At 36.5% G+C, this 26,596-nt stretch overlaps 1 protein-coding gene across 2 annotated transcripts in view; it reads left to right on the forward strand.

Moving 5' to 3' along the window:
- The window catches only part of PKP2 (plakophilin 2), a 90,798-nt gene extending 69,691 nt beyond the window's left edge, over nucleotides 1–21,107 (forward strand). Inside the window, exons 7-13 of one of the 2 annotated variants that reach the window (XM_069585377.1) lie at nucleotides 4,646–4,763; nucleotides 5,608–5,769; nucleotides 6,631–6,804; nucleotides 13,316–13,469; nucleotides 17,493–17,682; nucleotides 20,261–20,348; nucleotides 20,479–21,107. In XM_069585377.1, the coding sequence (XP_069441478.1) occupies nucleotides 4,646–4,763; nucleotides 5,608–5,769; nucleotides 6,631–6,804; nucleotides 13,316–13,469; nucleotides 17,493–17,682; nucleotides 20,261–20,348; nucleotides 20,479–20,547 (955 nt within the window). In that variant the 3' untranslated portion in view covers nucleotides 20,548–21,107. The remainder of the gene's footprint in view (nucleotides 1–4,645; nucleotides 4,764–5,607; nucleotides 5,770–6,630; nucleotides 6,805–13,315; nucleotides 13,470–17,492; nucleotides 17,683–20,260; nucleotides 20,349–20,478) is intronic. The other variant, XM_069585378.1, reaches the window with a different exon arrangement.
- The last annotated feature ends 5,489 nt before the right edge of the window (nucleotides 21,108–26,596 follow it).

The following is a 26,596-nucleotide window of genomic DNA, read 5'->3' on the forward strand; positions in this document are numbered from 1 at the left end:
AAATCTCAAATAACAACAGGAAGAAGGATGCCTCCTTATCAGCCAGTGTCCTATCAAGTGCCTATTGGGTCTTAGAATGGACTTAGACCAAGCTCTTAAATTGACTGGTACCACTTGGGATACAATTTATAACATGTATTATTAGGAAGCGTATAATTGTTGGTGAAAATGAAAATATGGCCACAGTTTTTTTAAAACCATTGTGATCACTAAGTATGCTGATTAGACCTTTAAGATAGGTACATTAACACACGTGTAAATTTGTGTGTTAGTAGAAAACCACCTATTATCAGAAGTAGTCCCTCGTGGTTTTTTTGTGTTGTTTTTTTTTTTAATCTCTGCATCTTAGAATTACCTGTCAGTGAAATGTCTTGGAAAGATTCACTCCTATCCTTTTGTTGCCTGCTGTTCTCACGCCCTGGTGACTAACTATGGCCTTTAATTCCAGTTGTCCATATATGACATTTGGACATTCTGTGTTGTAACAAACTTTCTTTTAACGCTGATAGACTATATCTGACAGCTTGCCTGCACATAGCCCCACACATAACTTTTTATGGAAGGGCCATTAAAAATCCCATTAGAAGTAGGTAATTCTGATTTTAAAAAATAGCCATAGGTCAGGACTCTGAATGAAATTCAGCACACCCTAATTTCAGGAATTTTGTGAAAGCATAATATTTGCAAAGTATACAATAATGTCTAGCAAATGCACTAAATTGCAGTTATTCTTATCATTTGACACTGTTCACACTTTGATTTGCCATATGAATTTAAAGTTTATTGTCATTAATTTTAACTGTCATTAATCTTAACAAAGACAGTTCTTTATTTTAATTCCAGCAAGGTCCTGGGTGTTTGTTTTCTGGGGTTTCCCCCCCCCCTTTTGATTGTGACACTGAGGAATGTGTGAGATAAATGGTTCTGGAGAGAGTCAGGAATCGCTGATTCGCTTTCAGATAAACCACCTGAAGCCTCCTATGTGAAGTTTTGGTTAGAGACATGCAGAGGTTCAGATTCTATTTTTTTCTCACCCCTTACAGGTCACATTACCAAAAAAATTCTTCTTAATATCAAACATAAGCAGCTATAGTTTGTGCTGGTATCCTCCTACTCAGGCCCAGTGGAGGTGAAGAGCTCGGAACCAGCCCTGCCTTTATATTTAGAGTAGTTCACATCCTTCTCTACCCACTTCCTCCTGAAGCCCTAGCCCCTAGCCCCAAAGACCTGATATTTCAATTTTAATATACAGGGTACAGTTCTAATTTCCAGAAAGGTGCTCACATATTTACTCAGACTTCTGCTAAATTATACCAAGGGGAAATAAATTCATCATTTAATCAAATTCAAACCATAGACACTAAATTAAACATTTCCAATATATTCATTGGGTTTCCCTGATGTCTCAGAGGATAAAGTGTCTGCCTGGAACGTGGGAGACCCGGGTTTGATCCTTGGGTCAGGAAGATCCCCTGGAGAAGGAAATGGCAACCCAGTATATTCATTGGTAACTCTGATAATGAACTTTTATCGAGTAACTACTGTGGTTTTTATGCTCTTTTTTACTTTTCAACAAGATAGTTGTTTTAATATATTTCGTGAACAGTTTTGAGGTAGTTTTCCATATTAAACCTCTATTGGGCTACATCTAGGAAACAGTGATACATATTTCTCAGGACTCAGGAGACACAATGTGAAAGGATTGATTCTTCCTAAGATTAGCCATGTTAATTCTCTCATTCCCACAAATTTATGTATTAGTTGTTGAAAAAATACTGTAAGATGAATTTCTTAATAATTTCCTAATAATTACTGATTATTTTCAGAGTGATACAATAGCAAATTCCTTTTTAACTAGTAACCTCTATTCGTGGATGTATTGCTGTAAAATAATCCACCCTTATCATTTATCATATTTCTGAGTATCTGAGTAAGGTAGGAACTATTTTTGATATGCAAGAACAAATATTGAGGTAGTAGTGTTCCATGCACTTTCTGTCAGCAAAGGTATCAGCTGTCAGGAACCCCTGATAAGTCCCGTTTCAAGCCAGTAGAGTCTGGATAATACCAAACTACAAGACAACAGTTAGTGTGTGTGAGCTGGAAGTACTGCCAAATTGAATTACCATCCTCACCCAAAATAAACAGCCTGAAGTTAAACAAAGCTGAGTCATTCATCTGCACGGTATGTAAGGGGCTTTGCTAGGAAGAAAGACCTTTTGATTTGTCAAAGCCATTTTGAAACTACTGCCATTCTCCAAGCCAGATGTTGAAAAGGTCAAAGGGAAGCTTTAAAATATGATAACTCTGTCTCGGTATTGGGGGACATATGGTACTTGCTAAACAAATGGCAGACTGAATGAGTGTTAGATAAGGTTTGCTCTACTCTGGTGCCGCCCTCAGCACAGAATAAAGAACAGCTCTCCTATCCTGACTTCACCACTAACTTAATCTCACCAGTAAAAGTAACTTCAGCTCTTTGGTTTCTCCATGTGCAATATAAGGAGACTGTGAAATATGCTTTTTCAGTTTTGTCGAGCTTCTTAAGATCCCATGACCTTAAAGGGCTCAGAGAATAGATAAAGGATCTTGGTTCAAATAATCATTTCTTGAGAAAAAAAATTATAGGAAAAAATGGTTTTATTTACAGTCTATGAGCCAATTCATAATCTTTTTTTTAATGGACAAAGTATCAAAATCTTTCAAGTACAGGGAAAATAAGGAAGTGAATAATTACTCATAGAGGGGATTTTGTTAAAATAAAAAACTCATTGTATCATTTCAGCAACCATTAAATTATTAGTACATGCTTAGTTTTAGGGTGCTTGTCTTATTTCCTCAACTATTAGGTTGGATTCTGAAACTGCATTTTCATGGGGTAAAGACAGCCGAATATTATAGATGTGATCTCCCTGGGAGCAGGTGCAGCTCTGGGTACTCCTTCCTTGTTCCCTGCAGTTCTTTATACAACGCCAGGCACTTTTGTTCTTTGACAATATGTATTGAAAACAGTATTTGGGGACAGAAAGGCTTTTTTAAATCACTTACTACAGTATATTAAAGATGAAGAAAATATGACCCCCAAAGTTCTCAGAATTGTAGTTCTTTCAGTGTTCAGTATCACACTGAGACATTATACACAAAAAGAATATGCTTTGTAATGTTTTGCCTACAGTGAAAGGAGCTGGTCTGATAAATTTTATAGGAATAGTTCTTAGCCAATGAAGTTAGCAAAAGAGAATGAGGGTGGTTTTCAAAATTCTAGAAACCTGAAGTTGTTCTTTTGTCATTCTTGTTTATAGAACTGCTAAAATTTTTGGAAAAAAATTTTTTTTTAATAGTTAATGCTGACAAGAAAAATTAATTCAAAGGGACATAGTAATACCAACATAAAAACATTATCTGAATCTGAAATATGATCCCTAAATATATTACTTTACTGTATTTGATAACCTTCAGTGTCTATAAAGAAGCACTTTTCACATGTAGATTTAGTTACTATTTATAGAAAGGTGTCATGGCTTAGCCAAATTAGAAATAGACTAAGTGCAAAGATGCTTATAGGTCAGGCTTGTAACTTAGGTCTTATACACTGTGAAACTGCATTTTTCATGGCATCTCTCTGTCATTTTAATTATAGAATCATCACATTTTAGAGCATTTGGTTTAATATTTGTCAGTAACAGTTTATGCTGAAGCCTGGAAAACCTCCAAATGTTATAGTCTAACACTCGGTATTTACAAATGAGGAAACTAAGGCCCAGAGAATTTAAGAAATTTTAATTTAATTAGAATTAAGGCACAGAATAAGTTGAGACTTGAACATGTAGTGTATTACTACAGCTAATGTGCCATTTATTCTACTTTTAACTGTAAGACGTTTTCCTCATATATTTATACCCTTTCAAAAATAGGGTGAAGATTAAGTAAATAATACTCTGGTGCTTGGAATGAAGTAGACAGAAGGCTTACATTACACAATGATGTGTTATGAATATATTTATTAAGTTGTGTCCAGAGTTGATGACTGTAGGCAATTGGTGACTTATTGAGTCTAGGACAAGTCTGTCATACTTGGACAAATTTTCCAGTTTTCCCTTGGAAGAAACTTTGAAACAAAAGTAAAGCTTTGAAACAAAAACCTATTAGATACACAGCCTGAGTATATCTTCAGTTCAGTTCAGTTCAGTCGCTCAGTCGTGTCCGACTCTTTGCAACCCCATGAATCACAGCACACCAGGCCTCCCTGTCCATCACCAACTCCCGGAGTTCACTCACGTCCGTCGAGTCGGTGATGCCATCCAGCCATCTCATCCTCTGTCGTCCCCTTCTTCTCCTGCCCCCAATCCTTCCCAGCATCAGAGTCTTTTCCAATGAGTCAATTCTTTACATGAGGTGGCCAAAGTACTGGAGTTTCAGCTTCAGCATCATTCCTTCCAAAGAAATCCCAGGGCTGATCTCCTTCAGAATGGACTGGTTGGATCTCCTTGCAGTCCAAGGGACTCTAAGAGTCTTCTCCAACACCACAATTCAAAAGCATCAATTCTTCAGCGCTCAGCTTTCTTCATAGTCCAACTCTCGCTTCCATACATGACCACTTAAGCCTAAATCTTAAGACTAATTGTTTGTTTGTTTTTCCTAATAGAAATATGAGTTCAGCTGGCCCTGAAGGGAGAAAGGTGATGAGGAGGTGTGATGGACTGATTGACTCACTGGTCCATTATGTCAGAGGCACCATTGCAGATTACCAGCCAGATGACAAGGTGATTTAAGAGTTAGATATCTCTCATTATTTTGTCTTACTAAGACTTCAGAGTATTCTTGAAGTAGCTGCTTGGGTTTGACTTTATTCATTAACTCATTTGTTGAGCTTAAGATTTCCCATACATGCTCATAAATTTTAAAATCTATATAGTCCAGTTTTTCTTTCTACTTTCCAGACCCAAATTTCAAACTGTTTAACACCTCTAGATATTTGAAAGGAACTTAGATGCTACATTTTCAGCAATGAAATTCACCTCTTCCTTCATCCCCAAACTTGCTCCTCTGTATAATCCCTCTTAATATTTATCACCATCTACCAAGTGAAAATAGAAATCTAAGTAATCTAGGACTTCCTCTCTTCCATCACATCCCACATCCTCTGGACAACAAATCATGTGCATTCTACTTCTGAAATACTCTACAGTTTAACCACTCCTCTTTAATGCTACTACTGCTATCCTAATTTGTGCATCTTTCATACTGATTATTGTCGTCAACTCCTGATTGATCCCTATAAGTATTATCTCCTCCTGTTTTCCAACTCCCATGGCTGGTAAGCAATATACCTAAAATATAAAATCATTCTGAACACACTGTAAAAACCAATGTTTTAAAAAATTCAGCCTCTATTTCTTAGCATTGTGCTCATGACCATTTATGATTTAACCCTAGCCTTTCTAGCCATACTTATGTCACTCCCCCAGGCACCCCGTAGTCCAGGCACACCCTGTTGCATCCAGTTAACCTTGTAAGATCTAAAGCCTCAGAAGTTCTGTGATATGATACCTGCGAAGTTACCTGTATATACATATATATAATCAATATTCTTGTCCTGTTTCTCAGGCCACAGAGAACTGTGTGTGCATTCTCCATAACCTTTCCTACCAGCTGGAGGCAGAACTCCCAGAGAAATATTCCCAGAATATTTATATTCAAAACCGGAATATCCAGGCTGACAACAAAAGCATTGGGTGTTTTGGCAGTCGAAGCAGAAAAGTAAAACAGGTATATTGGGAAGTCTTTGAAAGAAAAAGTGTGCGTGTGTATTTCTAAGTACTTAGTGTATGTCAGGCTCTACTTTAAGTTCCTTTAATCTTTGTATCAGTCCTATGAGGTGTATTAATATCTTCCTTTACTGATGAGGAAACAGAGATACAAAAAAGTTAATTGATTTTTCCAAAATAATTCAGCAAGTTAGTAAAGGAGATAGAATTCCATCCCAGGCAATCTGGCCCCAGATTTACATTGTTAGCCATCAAACCATATGCTCTGTGCCCCACAGTTTAGGAAGTAAACTTAATACCATGTGGCCAGTGGTATAGCATTGTCTTAACATTAAAAGAAGCCTAGACATTCAGCTTTAAATGTTCTAGAAAACAAACAAGACATCCTAAAAGCAAACCGCATAGGAAGGACACCTTCCAGACTGGCATTTTATGAAAATTGAAGGAATGTGATCTCTCCTACTCCTCAGAGTACCACCGTGTTGATGAACTTGTAGAATACTTGGTAAATTTAGAATCCTGATGCTATCCTGGACAACTTCACAAGACTCTGAGAAGAGGCCTGTTTTTCTTATCTTTGGAGCAGTTGTGATAATTTAGCTTTTAGCTTATCAGCAACCTGAAAAATATTCTAGAACAGTCTTTGGTTAATTCTCTGTTATTCTCTCTCACGGTGAGGGAGAAATAATCATCATGAGCTAAAAGTTAAGTGATTGTAAATCATACATGTGTGCCTTTTTAATAGTTAAGGTCTTATTAGTTTCTCTAGGCAAGACAATACTTCTGGTCTCTTGGTTTGAGTATGAAATTGTATAAATCACTTGAAGTCTTTAATTTTGGATTCCATTGTGTGTGTGGTTAGCAATACCAGGACATGCCAATGCCAGAGGAAAAGAGCAACCCCAAGGGCGTGGAGTGGCTGTGGCACTCCATCGTGATACGAATGTATTTGTCCTTGATCGCCAAGAGTGTCCGAAACTATACTCAAGAAGCATCTTTGGGAGCACTCCAGAATCTCACAGCAGGAAGTGGACCAGTGAGTATCGTGCTACTTTTTAAAATAATAACATTATAGATACACCTACATTAAGTTCAGAAATGATAGTGAAGTAAAACCATCAGTTTTCTCGCTTTAGTCAAGAAAGTTCTCAGGAATTGCCAGAGAGTTTGGCTTTCCAGGACTTTCAGCTTCAGCTTCTGCAGAGCCAAGTCAAACTGTAAGTGAAAGACTCAGTATTTATCAGTATTAGTCAGAGCTCTTTCAGTTAGAAGTCTCAAAATCCTACCTAAACTGGCTTAGGCAAAAGAAAGGAATTTCTTGACTCATATCACTGAAAAGTCCAGGGTGGGTTTTCCTTCTATCCTGGTGGGATGTAGGTGCCCCAGGGATTGTAATTGTGATTCTCTATCTCTGGCCTCTGTTTTCTTTCCTCTGTTGGTTTCTTTCTCAAAGGCTATCCTCATATTACAGCAAAGATAGCCACCAGTGATTTCAGGTTTACCTTTCATCCAGCCCAGTGTCTCCACAAGAAAAGAAACTACTACTATTTTCCCAATAGCTGTAAGAACTTAGCCATTTGCAAACAAGTTTCTGTGGCTAGGAGTCTGTGATGTTCTAACTGGTCAAGTCTGAGTTGTGTGCTCACATGTGAATTTCAGGGGCATGTGGTTGAGTGAGCAAGAGTCACTGCCACTTGTACCATATAGAGTGACTCACTAATGGAAAAGTCAGTGTTGTTACCAAAAAGAAGAATGACTGCCAGAAAACAGAGACAACATATGTCCACTGCAGTTGGAAAGAACATCTGTGCTTTTGTGTCCCAGAAAGTCAACTGCAAAATGAAGAGCTACATCTCTTTTCAGATGTACTTACTTTACACCGGCAAAATCAAAATATTAAAAAGAATAAAAACTTACAAGGTCCTGTGATAAACCATAATGGAAAAGAATATGAAAAGGAATGTGTATATGAATCACTTTGCTGTATAGCAGAAATTAACACAGCACTGTAAATCAACTATACTCCAATAAAATTTATTTATTTTTTATTCTTTGGCCACCCCACATGGCATGTGGGGATCTTAGTTCCCCAACCAGAGATCAAACTTGCACCCTCTGCATTCGAAGTGCAGAGTCTTAATCACTGGACCACCAGGGAAGTCTTAAAAAATTATTTTTAAAAAGAGTAAAAATTTGTTCCTTCTCCCATGTATTTTGCAACATAGTAAGGGATTCTATAAGTATTTAATTATTTGAACTAAGCTTGTGTTCTTTGCCTTGATCATAAAATGATGAGAGTAAACTCTCTTCCAATAGTTCATTATAAGGCAGCCTAATTATCCACCATCAGAGAGGAAAGCACTCTCGTACATAACAAAAATATTGTTTGTTCTTTACTTGAGAAGCCATGTTCATTCTTTTGTTTATACAAAAGCTTGTTCAGCTTCGAATAAAACTGTGAAATACTGAAGCCAGTATTTCTCTGATTTTAGCACTGTGGTTAAGAATACAACCAAACTTTAATCTCTTTGAAATTCTTTAAAACATACTTGTGCACAAGAAGGAAATGGGGAGTGGCCAGGGAGCCCTGACAGCAGAGAGACAGAGCTTATCGCCTTATCTTCCCACTTCCCCATGCTTGGTTTCCCAAAACCACTTCTTTCATTTTCCCAAACTACAGAGGCTCTCTTATTAACCAACAACCAGTCAAATTAATAGAAGAGATCAGAAGTTATACTGCTGTGTACTTATGATTTAAGCTCACTGTGCTCTGCTGCTGCTGCCGCTGCTGCTAAGTCACTTCAGTCGTGTCCAACTCTGTGCGACCCCACAGATGGCAGCCCATCCAGCTCCCCCGTCCCTGGGATTCTCCAGGCAAGAACACTGGAGTGGGTTGCCACTTCCTTCTCCAGTGCATGAAAGTGAAAGTGAAGTCACTCAGTTGTGTCTGACTCTGAGTGACCCCATGGACTGCAGCCTACCAGGCTCTTCCATCCATGGGATTTTCCAGGCAAGAGTACTGGAGTGGGGTGCCATTGCCTTCTCCACACTGTGCTCTGAGGGTGGTTCAATATGAGCTAATCCTTTAATATGGATTTTAGAACCTTTTCCATCCCAAATTCTATGTTGGAATCAAAACCATTCAGAGGTGTTTCCATATTCCTATCAAAACAAGAATATTTGCCACCTAATATACAGGAATATGCCACTTAAATTCTGAATATGTAGTTTGTTACCTAGACTCTAATTCCTCTATTCATTTATTAAACAGTATTTGAGCACTAAAAGGCACTAGCCTAGTGCTAAGTATATAGTGATGAATAAGACAAAATCTCTGTGTTTGGTAATAATCTAGCTGTGATAAAAAAATAAACAGAAATCTAAGATACCAGGAGAGTTCCAAGTCAAAAGGAATCCAGGAAATGGAGATATCTTCACAACTGTTCTAATTACGTGAAGGCATTTAAAATCATACCTAACCTTAGACCAGTCCAGTCCCCTGCAAGGAGACCTGTACTAAACTGGTAATCATCTGTACCCAAAGCTGTTGGAGTTGAACTTAAATAGAGATTTATAGGAGAAAATTATTAGCAGCATGGGACAATGATAAGAGGAGTCTTTATTCTTTTAAGTTGTGAGATGCTTTTTATTAAAGTTTTGACTTATATGTATTTCTTTTCTAATTATTGCATTCCCTGATTTTCTGTGTTTAGATATATGATAAAGAATACTTGGCTTTATAATTTATAAAAGGAATCCCTGAACAGAAAAACATGAAAAGCTGGCCATTAAACATAGTTCTAGAAAATACTCCATGTGTTCATAACTGTTCAATACTGTTATGTGTTCATAACAGAAACATCACTGAAAATTGATAGCCATGTGTCTTAGATGGCAAAGAACCTGAACTGGACTGAATAGCTTCTGAAAGATAGAGTATGGAATTTTTATATAAAATATGACAGTAATTTTTGTCAGGAAGAATACCTTAATGTAAACTTTATTCAAGTATAATGGCCATTATTTTTAAATGACACAGAAAGCACAAAAAATATAAGGAAAGGGGATAGGATGATAAAATTTGCCCATTTAGCAAATTCTGTAAATATAGTGTGAAGTATAATGTACAATACAAATAACTCTTGGAGGTGTAGTGTACAGCATGGTGACTATAGTTAATAATACTGTATTGGTTAAAAGTTCTCATCACAGAAGGAAAAAAATTGTGACTATACGTGATGATGGATGTTATCTAAACTTATTGTGGTAATTATTTCACAATGTATATCAATACATATATCAACTCATTATGTTGTATACATGTAAAATTAAAAAGTACATTGTAAAAGTTAAAATCCATTGAAATAAACAGTTTTCAAGTTTCTAAAACACTAAAGGCACTTAATTTGATACCACTGAAAAAAAACAAAACATATTTCTTATATCACACTGTACCCACAAATTAGTTCCAACAGCAGTGCGATTTAAATGTGGAAGATAAAACAATAGAGATTCTAAGTGTTAACATAGAATATCTTCATGACCTGAAATAGGGAAAGATTTCTTAACAGTAGACATAAAAAGCACATAAAGTAAAAGTTTCATGAATTGATTATATAAAAATTAATAGCTTATGCTAGAAAACAAGCATAAGCTAGAATCAAGATTGCCAGGAGAAATATCAATAACTTCAGATATGCAGCTAACACCACCCTTATGACAGAAAGCAAAGAACTAAGAGCCTCTTGATGAAAGTGAAAGAGGAGAGTGAAAAAGTTGGCTTAAAACTCAACATTCAGAAAACTAAGATCATGGCATCTAGTCCCATCACTTCATGGCAAATAGATGGGGAAACAGTGACAGAATTTATTTTTCAAGGCTCCAAAATCACTGCAGATGGTGACTACAGCCATGAAATTAAAAGACGCTTGCTCTTTGAAAGAAAAGCTATGACCAGCCTAGACAGCATATTAAAAAGCAGAAACATCACTTTACTGACATAAGTCTGTACATTCAAAGCTATGGTTTTTCCAGTAGTCATGTATGGTTGTGAGAGTTGGATTATAAAGAAAGCTGAGTGCCAAAGAATTGATGGTTTTGAACTGTGGTGTTGGAGACGACTCTTGAGAGTCCCTTGGACTGCACGGAGGTCCAACCAGTCCATCCTAATGGAAATCAGTCCTGAATATTCATTGGAAGGACTGACACTGAAGCTGAAACTCCAGTACTTTGGCTACCTGATGCAAAGAACTGATTCATTTGTAAAGACCCTGATGCTGGGAAAGATTGAAGGCAGGAGGAGAAGGGGATAGCAGAGGATGAGATGGTTGGATGGCATCACCGACTCAATGGACAAGAGTTTGAGTAAACTCCAGGAGTTGGTGATGGACGGGGAGGCCTGGCGTGCTGCAGTGCATGCTGTCAAAAAGAGTAGGACACAACTGAGTGACTGGGCAGAACTGATGCTAGCAAAAGACGGTAAAAATGCAAAGCACAGAGGAGGAAAAGATTTTGGTAACATATATAAGTAGTAAAGGTTGGTATCTAGGAAATATTTTTTTTAAAACTCATCAATTTAACAATGAAAGGATAGACAACCAAATTGAAAATGAACAAGAGATTTAAACAGGCATTTCACAAAACATAATATAGAAATGGCCATTAAACATTTGTTAAGATGCTCAGCCTCATTAGTAATCAGGACAATATGAACTAAAATTGCTATGTGTAAACAGTTATAGCAGTCATTTTCACAAATTCCCTAAAACTGGAATATGAAATCTCTATTTGGTAAATCTCATTGCTTATTTTCCTTAATGAGCAAATTCTAAAGGCCATTCCACGTCAGCCTCTCCCATTTCCTTCAATGAATCAGAATTCGTGTTTCCATAATCATTTTTATATACTAGACCTTGAGATGACAAAGAAAATGCTGTGAGAGTGATAGAGCTCAATGGCAGTGACTCAGAAGAGCAGAGCTTTTGCATATGAGGAAAGATGTAGTTACTTAGATGGACCATTAGAAAGAGAGATAAATACCTCCATCTTCAAGGAGGAGGACTTTTACAGAATCCTACAGAAGGATTTTTCTCAGAGAAGAGAAAAGAATCTAATGGAATGTTTTGCAAATTAGTGAAAGACAAAGCATAACTTTGGAATAAACATTGCAAAATAGTGGCTATTAAACTTCCATGAGATACTTATGGATATTTTGAGTACCTAATAAAAATGAGAGATTCTTTCCTTGAGAAAGATTATTATAAACACAAAAATAATTTTAAGGACCTCCTGTTCCCTCCCTGAAACCTATCCTGGCTCCCATATTAACTCCTTCTCTGGAAGGTATAGTGGAGAATATAAGGGGAACAGTCTGCAGGAGGTAGGGGAAGCAAGCAGTGTTCGGTAAGATAAACAGGAGATAGACACTCTCAAGAATGGTTAAGAATGTATGGATTTTTGGCACAGTGACCTAATATTAGCTTCAAATAAAAATACATAAAGTTGCAGGCACAAGTTAAGGCCTCAGTATTGTTGAGGGTTTGCTGATGCCAGGTAGGGCCTACTTGGTACTCAGACCTGTGAAAGTAGGTGACCAAACTTATTCCAAGTAAGATTTGCTTCTGGTGGACTTAGACCTGAAACAAGAAACTTGCACATGCAGCCTCCCATACAGAGCATAGAGTTACAGGTAATCTGACTAGCCATATACTCCTTTTAAAGTCCAATATATCTTTCAGAATAAACTGGCTTTTTGGAAAAGAATGTTTTTAAAATATGTAAAATGCCAAAGTTTAAACTAGAGAAACAGAAAAGATAAATAAGCCAACAGCCAGTAAATACATTTAAATAGTAATCAAAGACATCTCCCTGTAAAATTTTTCTCAGTTCAGTTGGCTATATAGCTAAGTCCTACCAGAGCCACAAAGTTGAGAGTATTTTTGTATTACACACATAGGAAAAAAACTTAATAAATTTTATGACGTTAGTGTAAATTTCATCCTAAAACATTCTTTTCTTTTCATAACAATGAACTGAAAATGTGAGTAAAAAGCAGAATATGAAGAAAAAGAAAGGAAAGGGAAAGACAGACCCATTTTATTTATGAAGTGAAGTGAAGTCGCTCAGTCGTGTCCGACTCTTTGCAACCCCATGGACTGTAGCCCACCAGGCTCCTCGGTCCATGGGATTTTCCAGGCATGAATACTGGAGTGGGTTGCCATTTCCTTCTCCAGGGGATCTTCCCAAACCAGGGATCAAACCCAGGTCTCCTGTATTATAGGCAGACACTTTACTGTCTGAGCTAAACTGATACAAAAAACATTGTAACTAACCAAATCCAATATTTTTATTTTAAAATACTGAATAAACTGTCTTTATCCAGTAATTGAAAACTTAATAAGAATTTGAAGCTAGCTTTTTAAACTTATTTACATCTTATATTATATAAACATCTTATATATTACAATCCCTAGTAATCTACAGAAACTTAGAAATTTTACCCCGAAATGAAATACAGTAGTATTTATAGGGCATGTCTCACAAAACAGATGCCAACATCAGTAGCTCAGACAGTTGTCCAGAAGGAAAACGGCCTTCAGCACACACGAAAGATGCTGCATGTCGGTGATCCAAGTGTGAGAAAGACTGCCGTCTCTCTGCTGAGGAATTTGTCTCGGAATCTTTCTCTGCAGAATGAAATTGGTAAGTGAGTATAAGTCTCTAGATGTAATGTATCTGTATTGAAAATACAAACGTACTAAAACAAAAACATTGTCCTTATCCCATTCTTTTTACGATGATAAGTTGAAAGTGTGAATGAAAAGCAAAATGTGATAAATAGAACTGGGTTTCGTGTACCTAGACATCAAGAGTAGACTTTCACACTGGTTTCAAATATCATTTTTCTTAGTATCCAGCTTCATTTTTGTTCCAATTACTACTGAAGAGAAATTTTAAACCATACTAAAAATGAACAAAATAGGTAATATATATGATATTTCTTGGCCCTCAACTATGCCATCCAATGACATCTTTTTTAAACCATGTCTTTCAGAATGTTCTGTGTAATCTGCTTAAGCACCACCCTTCTGAAACATTAAATAAACAAACACACACACACACACACAGTGGTTGTTCACTTAAGAAGCTTGGCCATTGTTAAACTAGAAAAAATGGATGGACAGATAATCACAGAAAGAATGAATCACTGAATATACCAGATTTGGCATAGGTTTTAGAGTAAATACGATAAAACACATTTGCTCCCTTTTTTGTAAGCCCATATTATTGACAAAAATGATAACATGTTATCCTTTCAAATAACACAATTTTTTATTCATTTTCTTCATATCTGAATATGTAAATGTTTGTGAATTAAGTCAAAAGCTATAAAATGAGATAGTAGGATGATAATGCTAAAATTAATCATGCTTCCTAATGTTCCATAAATTAGTCATTTCAGACTACTTAAAATTCAATTTTTCAGAAATTCCAGTATTTTTTTTTTAATGAATTAGATTACTTTGAAATCTACATACAGACTCACACAGTGTGGCTGTGTTTTAATAATGTCATTTTCAAGACAACCAATAGCACAACATTGAACAGGAGGTTTCATACAATGGTTTTGTGTCCGTTATAAATGTAGAGAGCCTGAAAATTTTTCAGTGAAATCTAAAAGAAACTTTGCCAAAGGCAGTGTCTGAAAATTGTGAAAGTGTTCTCCTCATTGTCTTTTATGGACCTTTGTGCTGTACTTCAATCAGGTGTATTATCCTTTTTTTTCTCTCTCTCTCAAATGAACTATTGACTCCATCTTTAGAACACAGCTGATGAGAAGAACTGTGTTCTACACACTGAGCCTGTGCCTTCAGGGCAGAAATGCTATTGTCTCAGGTTCCACGGTCCTCCAGCTGTTAGGACAATAGAGCTGTAGCCCTACAAGTTACGTAAGGTGATTTCACTGATAAACCTCTCTAAGTTTTATGGACAATCATGAGAAGAGGCTTCAGTAAGATAAATGAAATTTTTTAATTCCATATTGGCATTATGTCAAATACGTAATTTGAGTAAAATAACCTGTATTGATTTAGAGTATTAATAGCCAGGAAGAAACGAAAATCAGTTTGAAAGATAAGCTTTTTGTTTTTCTTGAGATTTGTAGGCCAAGTAAAACTTTCCATGTGTTGACTTGGAATGAAGTCACCACATTTTACTTTGATTTACAGAAATCAACTTGAAATTATACTTTCTTAAAAACTTGAAGATAGGCAACTTAGCTTGGCGACAGAATAACAGGTCTCGTGCAGAAGACACTGATCTGTGTCTTCCAATACTACTTTGCCACATGTCACCTTGGATAGTCATTTAACTGCCCTAAGCTGAGTGAAATTAGTAGTCACTATGAATAGTGTTTTTCCAGGGATCAGACAACCTAATGTATGTGAAAGCACCAGCATTGAATAAAATCTCCCTCAACAATACGGCATTGAGCTATTGACCCTCCAGTATCATGATAGGGCCCTAATTTTATATTTCTCTGTTGAAGATCTAATTTTAACTATCTCAAAGTGAATGTATTTACGCAGGTCCACAGGGGTGGGTGGGTGGGTGTGTGTGTGTGTGTGTGTGTGTGTATAAAGACAGAATGACCCTTTACTATATTGTAATATTTCACTTTGTCTACTTTTCTAGGAAAAACAAACAAGATATAAAATGTTAAAGACTCTGATTTCTCTAATTCTCACTCCTCCTCAAACATAAGCCAAAGTTTCAGCCATAAAACTGACCTGTAGAATTGGACGTTCTCGTTGGTCACACAGAGGCAGAAGTAAAACCCTCTCAGCAGGGCTCCGTCTCAGTGTGGGCAGCCTGGTCTCAGCCAGCCATAGCTGCACCCTGCAGAGAGATCAGTTAGGCATTTTCTGGTGTCATTGTCTCTCTTTCATGCTGTCAACCTAATTTCAGCAAAAGGAAAATTCAGGTTCTCAAGGCTTTTCAGTCTGTTTTATCTTTCTAAAAGGAGGAAGCCTTCTGGTAATAGCTCACATCTATGGAGAACTTACTGTGTGCAGGGAACTGTGACACAGTTCACACATAGTAACTCATTTAATCCCTCAAAACGGTCCTGTGAAGTAAATACTGTTATTATCCCATTTTACATATTGGGAAAATGTAGCTTACCCAGACCACACAGCCATGAAGTGGCAGAGACGGGACTAATATTTTAAAAGTGTAGCTTCAGAGACTCAGCTCTGAGCTCCAACACTACACTGTGATGCTTAGACAACAGTGAAAAAGGAAGTGTTCAGGCCTTTGAGCAGAAGGTATGTTTTTCCTGTCAATCAGTTCCAGGTATTATCAAAGGAAACATACAGTTCATTTCCTTTTATTGACTTTCTCTTTTAGGCATAGTGATTGATGTTGAAATCCAGAAATAAATACAATAATTATTCTCAAGGAACTCATGGCTCCGTTTAGAATTCAGACAAGCACATAACTAATTACAGTCTGGTATTAGAGAGAGGGATTACCAAGTGGCACAGTAGTAAAGAACTGCCTGCCAGTGCAAGAGATACAAGGAAGATCCTCTGGAGTAGGAAGTGACAACCCACTCCAATAATTGTTCTTGCCTGAAAAATCCAATGGGCATAGGAACCCTGGCAGGCTCCAAGTCCAGTGGGTCACAAAGAGTCAGATATGACAAGCAGCTAAGCACACACAGCACCAGTATTCTTTCCTGAAAGTTTCCGTGGACAGAGGAGCTTGTTGTGTTACAGCCATGGGGTCACAAAGAGTCAGATATGACTGAGCATGCATGCGTGTATCAGAGAGAGAAGTACAGTTCAAGGTGCCATGTAAACTCAAATGAAGAAATAATGAAGTTAGGCACAAGTATTTGTACAACCATGATAAACACAGCACTGTATTAAAGAGCTGTGAGAAACAACAAAAGCAATAGAAGCATGCTATCTTTCAAGGAGAGTCCAAAGTAGTTAGAGGTGGAGAAAAAAGAAAACCTCTGGTTACAATAGAAAAAGCGAAATGAAAACACTGTAGCCAGGATCTTACATAAGTAGTAAAAAAATAAATTTTAAATAGTCGTATCTTTTTTAAAATAATGGTGTTATTTTCCCATTAAGAAAACTTTGAGCAGTACAGATAATTTTTTAAGAATATTTTGAGATCACCATCAGTATTGTAGAAAAATAAATCCTATTAGTATTTTAGTGTATTCTCAGGTTTCTTCTGTATGAGTTTTCCTTTAAGTATATCCATTATTTGCACATGAAATATTAACAAATATTTTCTTGTCATTATACATGCTTCATAGATATGTTTTGGGATACATGAGTTTCTTTGAAGATATGTTTTAATTAATCATAGTCATATTACTGGGATGTTTAGACTTTGTAAATTTTTCATTTTATGTAACACTAGAATAAAGATCTCTGCTTTAAAGTGATATCTTCAGGATGAATTCTCAAAAGTGAAAATACTGAATCAAAAAATGTGAACATTAAAAAAAAAATTGACATTTCTGTCAGATTTCTTTCTGGAAAGATTTCCAGTGTGCTGAGCATAGAATATCTTTTTTAAAAAAATTTTTTTGGTAATTGCCTTTCATATGTTTGTTAACCAAATGTTTCTTCTTAAATATTATTGAGCTCCTAAGGTTAAGAAACAATCTTTTTAATCAAATGTTCTTTTTTCTTACATTTGTAGCCAAAGAAACTCTACCTGATTTAGTTTCCATAATTCCTGACACAGTCCCAAGTACTGATCTTCTCATTGAAACTACAGCCTCTGCCTGTTACACATTGAACAATATAATCCAAAATAGTTACCAGAATGCACGGGATCTTCTAAACACTGGGGGCCTGCAGAAAATTATGACCATAAGCGCAGGAGACACGTAAGTCCTCTAGCACTGCCTGGCGGTGTCTCCCCTCTTCCACCGCCAATCCCATATATAAATAATGTAGTGAATGCTCAGTCTTTGAGTACCATGGCCAAAAAATTAAGGTTATAAAGCTGGGCCAGATCATGTGGCCCAGTCCTTAGTGATCAGGTAAGTGAAAACCTGAATCCTCCAAGCCAAATAGTTGCTCATTCTCTACTGAAATATCCAGAAATAGTCAAACTTCAAAACTTATCTGAGTAATGCATTCCAGCATTTTATTGACCTAATGAATTGTTTCCCAGAGCCACAGCTGTGATTTAAGAAAGAAGAATGTAGGCAAATTGGAGTCCTATGGACAAGGAATGCCCTTATCCTCACTTAACTATGTGAAACCAGGGTCACCCCAGGAGAAGTAGGAGGTAGCGTAACAAGAAGTTCTTGCTTCCTCAATTTTCTTTATCACATCTCTTCCACCTCTTACTCTCTTTTGAAAGTAGAAAGTTTAATGCATGTAAGTCATCTCACATCCTTGTTTCTATGTCTTTAAATATTCTCCATTCTTAAAAAAAAAAGATGAAGAAGAATGTAACTAATTATTACTGTTAGTTAATTTAGAGTGGTGGGATTCCAAGGAGGTATGAAGATTATTATTTTTTCTCTTTATACAATTCTGAATTGTTTGACTTGTTAAATAAAGTTAGTTTTATAAGTAACCATAAAAGAAAACCAGTGTTATTATAGTCCAGACTTGTACTTCTAATGAGTTGCCAAGCAAATGGACTTTTGACTTGTAGTAGACAAACGTGTGTTTGGCTGCACAGGGCCTAGCATAGGGATCTGTGGTATCCTAGAATAAGCCTATCCCTTCTCCCACAGCTCCACCCAATTTAGCCCCTTGTGCTCTGTGATTTCCCTCTGGCAAAGTTCACAGGGAAGGGGGACTACATTCAGAGCCACACGATTAAAAAGAGCACAGTTAGAATGTCAGTTTCCCAAAAGCAGGAAATATTTACCTGTTCCCATGTAGCAGTTTCTCTGCCTTTGTAGAAAGTCATCTTTGACTTTCCTTTGTGGAAATAGTCATCTAAACTTCTAACCAAATCTCCATCGACAGTAGATGACTTTTTTTAATATGAGTATTCAGACATAATAATAAGCACGTGGGAATATACCATCACTTTTGGAAATTTCTTGTAACTTAGCCAGTTATGGGGTGTGCTGTTCTGTTACTTCTTTGTTGTACTGAGTATCCATTTGGAAAGTTCTGTCTCAGGAAAAAAACCAACAAGGACACCCTACCATTGGGTCTGCTTCCTTGCTAGAGTGTTGCATAGCTAACCCATAATTTATAGACTAGCCTGATAACCAATCATTCATCAATTACATTCCCTCTTTGAGTAAATGAGTACCAAGTGCCAAGCAATCAACTTACAAACAGACTTTATAACACCTTTGCAGTTTAAGAACTTTCAATAGTAAATATTAGAGATCCATAGCTTTCATGGATGTCTTAATACTTCAGTTATTAGCAAGTCACTCTCAAAATCCCCTGAGATACTAAAGAACCTGTGAAGTGCTGATTTGACTTACCATCCCTATTATGCTGGTAGCTAGCTATTGAATGAGCCCAGCATGGGCTTCTTCATACATCTTTGCATTCTCTGTTCTTGGTTGCATACTTACAAATTCCTATGATAGGAAAAATAAAATCTTTTGTTTCTTTGTTCAAAGAAGAAAATACAGTCATGTGCTAATTCAAGTGATGGAAGAGAAAAAAATCTATGAAAGTAGTGACCTTTAGCCAGAAACTAGAAGTTTGAGATGAATTTTAAAGAACATCAAAAACTAAGAACATATAATAATAATAATAATAAAGTTAAAACAAAAAAAAGTAAGAGGACATCCCTGGCTGTCCAGTGGTTAAGACTCCACACTTTCAATGCAGGGAGCATGGGTTTGATCCCTGGTCAGAGAACTAGAATTCCCACATGCTGTGCAGTGTGGCCAAAAAAAAAGTAAGGACAGTGTCAAAATCAGTGGTGACTCGGATTCATAATAGGAACACATTTTCCATTTGCTATACAAAAAAGCATAAATTTTTAAACTATTTTAAATGCTCCAGTAAGAATTTAATTTGAAAAAAATATATAATTCCTATATTCATGGAGTCACTAAGTTATACATATTTTTTCAGTCATACTTTCATGCATTTGTCTCTATAAATATGCATTATAGACAAATATTTTCTAAAAATATAAATACAAATATAAATTTTATTCTATAAATTCAAGGATTTATAAAACTTTTAAGAATATATGCCTTATAAATATCAGGAATTTGCTTAATAACTATTTATTTGTTAGCACTTTGCTAGTGGTTTAAAAAGATTTGAAAAAAACAAAAGCACCCACACGGCTTCTGCCTCCTAAAGCTCTCCATCCTAACCTCCTGTCATGGTGAGTGGCCTGACTTAATGGATGGCTCCTGAGCGACAGCAATTAAAGAAGATTTACAGAACATCCAGGGGCAGCATCCAGAAGCCTCACACATTCTCACTGATCACGGAAAAATGTCCTTTTCTTATTTTCAGCTATGCCTCCAACAAAGCAAGTAAAGCTGCTTCTGTTCTCCTGTATTCTTTGTGGACCCATGCAGAGCTCCATAATGCCTACAAGAAGGTAAGAATGCTAAAAAGAGCCAAGTAATAATGTCCCACTTGATTTGACCCTGGTGACAAGTTACTAAAACCTACATTGTCTTGTGCATAAATATTGTTACCTTTCACATTTCTGTTTGTTTATTCCAAAGGCTCAGTTCAAGAAGACAGATTTTGTCAACAGCCGGACTACCAAAGCCTACCACTCCCTGAAAGACTGAGGAATGTGGAAAAGAGCTCTCAGAAATTTACAAAAAGCCCCAAAGGAAAACACCTATTTTTCTACTTCCCAGCTTAAGAAACCTCAAAAAAGCATATCCTGTTTCTATACTTTTCTATTTCCATAGTCCTTGAATCCAGATGACATTTGTGAGTTTGACACCAGTAGGTACTGGCAACAGGCTCAATTTTACCCTCTACAGATAGTAGTCTTTTTGATCAGGGCTAATGGTGCATGGCCCCCTGGAATCAAAATATGAATTTATGTGGAATGGACATTAACTAAGTAAATAAGGAAGAAAGCTGTTGTGTCACTGGGGTTTTTAATTTTGACTCACATTTATATTCCTTTCCTGATTTCCACGCTTTGTCACTCACCTGTGTGTTGTTTCACCATTGAGCCATGAGTGTATTGTTCTGCAGTGTTGAAACAGAAACAAAAAATACTTGTGGAGCCGTCCAGGAGAAAATATAATGGCAACATTGCCTGTTTGTTTACTTTGTGCTTGTTTTTATCCTCTTGGATTTTTTTCTCGGCTTTTCAATAAATGTAAGAAATTTAGATCACAGAGCATGCATGACTATAAGAAGAAGAAATTGAAAGGAAGTGATCATAGAAAATTTTAAAATCTTTCCTACAATTTGAAATTCGGTGTTCCCTCTAAATAATAAATAGGATTTTTACTCAAGGAAACACTTCACCTATAACAACACTATTAAATGCAAATTACTCCTGACAGTAGTATTCACAGTACTGTTTGCTGGACGTCAGCCACTGCAATGAGCTGGTGGAAGAATGGGCTTTACTGTTTGGCTACAAAAGGAACCTAGATCTCTCAATCTGTTGGACAAGCCAGGGCCATGAAAACCCAGCTCATTTTAATGAACTACATTATCAACCAGCCTACTTTGCCCAAAATTTTAAAAATAGTACAGAACCACTAAATCTCATGTGATCTGCCTTAAGCCATTATTTTAAGTCAAGAAAACACTAGAGAAGAAAAATGAAGTTATGTTGAGGAAAAAAATGTGTCTAGGCCATCCAGAAATGATATATATGAGAAATGCTAACATTTAAAAGTTGACAGCATCATCTATTGGAGTCTATATTAAGTGTTATTTTAACTGGGCTGTGATTAATACCATTCAGATAGAATTAGTCTTCTTAACCATAATTCTGTTATATTTTTCTTTTGAAAAAGAATCTGACAATAGTTACATCAAGAAAATAAGAAGGAAAAAAATCCTTCAGCTCCTTTTGGCCAGCAAAGTATGATAGGAAATAAATTGCCAGTTTCAATTTGAATGTGTACTTAAGCCTTTATTATATTTGGAACTTTAATTTTTTCATTTCAAAAGCTCAGTGAAGAAGACTAAGGTTACTACGTCAAAATGAAATTATTTAGGTACCAGTTTTTAAAATGCTGAAGAGAGAAATTATATCTCTTTTTCCAAAATTCTGATGATAAGCATTTGGAGTATATTTATTCCTCCAGATAATTAATGTATATTTAAGAAATTTCTGTGCTTTTAAGGCATAGTAGAGCCTTCAATAATATTAAACACAAAATGAGGCCTTGGTAGTTGGGTATATGTGACTTATTTGTGTATCTTGGTATCTGTGATATGATTGACATGATGTTTGAGTATTTGACTTATAAAGTTCAACTTTAATTACTAAGAGTTTAATAAGAAATATAATTGCTTATATTTCTCCCCTAATTAGTCCTAAATTCTTTACCAAGAAACACCTCCTGTAAGAAAGATGCGAGTAGCTAGTGACTAAAGATGGAGAGACATACAAATCTAGATATTGTTAGATTTTAAATTGAGTGGGTCTGCGACCATGAGAAGATAGACTAATGTTTGATCCCCCATGTCCTACTTTGTTTGCAAAAATCTCAGTACTTTACTGTCTATGAACACTTCTGAGGGAGGTCCATATGTAGCTGAATATCACTTTGATCACAGGGCTATATACACAAAGCTTTTCTTTTCTGTGTGTCCGAGACTGTGTCCATGTCATCAAAGGGACTGAGCTGGACCTCTGCATTTATTTCTGCTAAAAGATCTAAAGGCCTTGCTGCTTTGTCAAGAATTCTTCATGATCTTCTGGGATAGGGGAGGTTGCTGCCCTGGATTTCTATTAAATGGAAACATTGTTAATACTTGATAGAAATAACCAAAGGGTTATCTGACAAGATAAAGAGGGGATTAATGTGTCAAATGGGAAAATTAAGCAACATATGTAGATAAACCGTAAAACCAATCTAATCACCCTATAAAGAAGCAATTCTTTAGAAGAAGGAAATGGAGGGGAGATATATATAAAAACATGTATATATAATCTACATACTATAGTTACAAATGAAATTTCCTCTAAATAAAGTGCATGGAGTGAGGACTTCAATATGTATATACTTTGAAAAAAATTGTAGAAGCCTCAAATCACAAAATCTGAGGATTAGGAGGGAATTTAGAGGACATCTGGTCAAGTCCTCTTTAGAATATCTTCTTGTATCAGAAAAGATTCAGTTCTTATTAAGAGGACAGAGAAGAAAAATGTGCAATCATTCATTCAGTTAATGCCCAACATGACCCTGTAACTGGCCCATGTTAAGATTCAGTAACTTACATTTTAAAGTATTTGTTGTAAGAATGAAAATAGATTAAAAAGGAAACAAACTTTTCAAAATAAAATTCTACTTTAATGTTTTATTTATAGTAATACTGACAGTTTCATCTCTTAAGAAATAAACTTCAACCCTTTAAGGACTATGAGTAAAAGGAAAACTTTTTTATGGTCTGTTCAGGAGAGAAAAATCAAAATACCACACATTGGCATAGGAGTTGTTTAAAATTTATTAAGGGGGAAGCATTCTAAAAGTCATAGTCTGGAAGACAGTTTTAAAGAAACAGCAATATTCAGCCTGGAAGAAGAGTGTCACGTTATCTATCTTTAAATATCTGAAAGACCACAGTGTAGAAGATGACATGGTCTTCCTCTGACAGAGTAGAGGACACACTAGGGTCAGTAGGGGGAGGCTTGTATGACTATCTTTGACTGAACAAGAATGGACATATGTTGAGCACTTCTCACAGCCTCCTCATAAAGTATATACTTTTTTCTTTTCTTTTTTCATTTTACGTGTGAAAATAACCTGAAGCAGAGAAAGGTTAGGTTACATTCCAAAGCGGCTTAGTTGGAAAATGCAGAGGGGCCATGTGAATCCAGGTGAGATGGCTTCTCTCTGGGGGTTCCCCGGGAGCCAAGAATGCAAGACTGTGTCTTCACTCTGGGGAAATGTGGGGGCTCTCTTTGGTTTGTCTCTTGGCCAGTTAAGAGGACTGATTCTAGGACCAGCCAGCTTGAACTCAAATTGCAGTTGTCCACTTGCTGGGAGGGTAAAGGTTAGGCTTAGTTGGGGTAAAGTCCTTACTCTCTCTGAGCCTCAGCTTTCCTTCTCTGTTATACGTGAATGATAGGGGTAGTTACCTCATGGGATCACTTTAAGGTTGAGTATTTTCATAATTATAAAGCACTTAATGCCTGACAGTACCTACACAATGAACACTGACTAAATTATTTGGAGTTTCCTGTGTGGATGGGCCTTTGTTTTCCTTTTTTAATCTACTTATTTGAATTTCTCTTTTCAGATAGCTTGATTTAGATAAAAGCCCAATCTTCCCCCCAGTCAACCATTTTATACACGCACATAGACACTTATGATTCATCCCTCAAAAGGCCAGGTAGAATGAGGAAGATAAATATTGCCCAGACAAATGTTCCTGAAAGTCTGTTCTTCAGAACACAAGTTCTTTGGGGGTATTTATACATGTTATGTGAGAAGAAATAGCCCTATACTTAATAAGTTTGAAGATGGCTGAGTTATACAAAGATTGAAAAGATCTAAATTATAAGATTTCTCAGTCTCTAATATGCAGCATGCATTGTGAAATCTCTAAGAAGGAATAGAGTATGCTGCATGTCACCAATCTTTTTGAATCAATAAACCCCTTTTTTCCTAGATGATTCTTGAAGCTGTGCCTCTATTGTAAACACTGTGACATCAGTGATCTGAGCTATAGTCAAGAGGGGAAAAGGCATTTATCTTATTCACAGTCTAGCCCAGGCTTCCCTGGTGGCTCAGTGGTAAAGAATCTGCCTGCAGTGCAGGAGACACGGGTTCAATCCTTGGGCAGGGAAAATCCCCTGGAGAAGGGCATGGCAACCCACTCCAGTATTCTTGCCTGGAGAATCCCATGGACAGAGGAGCCTGGCGGACTATAGTCCATAGGGTCACAAAAGAGTCAGACACAACTTAGTCACTAAGCAACACAACAGTCTAGCCCAGTTCATCCAGCTAAAGCCTGGACTACCAGTAATTCAGACCTGGGCCTAATCATGATTTAGTAAAACCTGAAAATCAGTGATTTCAATAGATTTAGGATTAGTTCCTGAACATTTTGTCTTACTCCCACTGGAATGCTGCATCTGTGGATGGAAAGACAACTCAGAAGGTATAGATTAGTCCAGAGAAGCAGGTTGAGGCAGCCACAGACATTCCTTCATCTTGACTGATCAGACCTTCAAAGATCCCGCTTCAAGAGGCAATTAATTCTCTCAGAAGCCTGAATTTTGCTTGTAAGCTGCTAACATACATCTGGCATTTTTATTTTGAAGAAAAATGAAGTCCAAACTGTTGCAGATTTTCTTTGAATCACTGCAGGGTATTTTCTTATGTTTAAAAGAAGTTAGGGATTTCCATTTTCATTTAGAGTACCTTTCAACATACATACACTGGACACTTATTCCTAGAGCTGTGGACCAATGAGATGTACCTTTCTAAGGAAGCACTCACAGCTCTTGATGGAACTGACTTCACTGTGACACTGTCACAGTTTATAGTGCCCTTTGTTCCACCTGGGACATGAGGAGTCATCAGCTGTGTGGTAAGAGTAAAGGCACTCTAGACCTATACAAGTCTTCTGGAAAAGATCTCCCTCATAAAACAAGAAATGATTAGAGTGAGAAGCAGAGAATTATCGAGAAAATACTTTTGTTTTTAGCCAAAATGGGTGAAGTCAGAATTGACAGCCTCTATAATAAGAGTGCATGAAAACTAGTATTTTGAAAATTGACACTATTTTCCTCAGGAACTTGTTTCTTTTATTCCTTGCTCAAATTGGAGATTTTTGCAGTTGTAAATTTAAAAGACAGAAGTAATCTGTCTTAGTGGTATTGTCAAAACAGATTTTTAAAAGAATTAGGTGTGAACGTATTAATAGCATAGTAACATTTTCCCACTCTTGGTGGCTCATATCTAAAGTGACCCAACTCTTCATCTCAGGTTGTGTTTCTCCTGTTTGAGTTTATCACTTAAAATGCTTCATTTTGCAGTTGAGTAACAAGAAAGTTCAACTCAAAATGGTTTACGCAGTAAATGTTTTTTGCTTAAGAAACAGAAATGTCAGGTTTAGGCTCAGATTTGGTTATTTAGCGATTCATTGCAGTCATCAGGAACTCCGATTCCTTCCATCTGCCTGCTGAGTCCTTGTCACTGTATTAGATTTTGTCTCTAGGTTGATGTCTTCATTTTGACAAAATGATTACAGCAATTCCAAACACCTCATCTTCACAGAGCGATGTTTAAAGGCCAGAAAAGTAAACATTCCTTTCTTGCATTCTTTTTTTTAAATAAAGAAAAATTTCCCCGAAGTTTCCATCAGACATCACTCATACTGTCCAGTGTTAGATCACACATCCATTCCTAACTCAATTCATGGTAAGAAAAATGAAACTACAATTCGTTTACTAAACCAATCATACTTCAGCAAAGGCAGGGGCTACCTTCCCTAGGACTCCTGAATGGTGACTACTTGAACAAAATCAGTGTTTTATTGAACAAAGAAAAAGGAGGCTGCAGAACAGTCAACCAACATTGCCTGCCTTATATAGAGACACTCAAAAAGAATTCAACAATTTTAGCAAACTGATTTCTTCTGACTTTCAAGATAACTTTTTTCAAATGCTACAGATTATCAACTATG

Source organism: Ovis canadensis, chromosome 3, assembly GCF_042477335.2.
Source record: "Ovis canadensis isolate MfBH-ARS-UI-01 breed Bighorn chromosome 3, ARS-UI_OviCan_v2, whole genome shotgun sequence".
In the NCBI taxonomy this organism is placed as follows: Eukaryota; Metazoa; Chordata; class Mammalia; order Artiodactyla; family Bovidae; genus Ovis; species Ovis canadensis.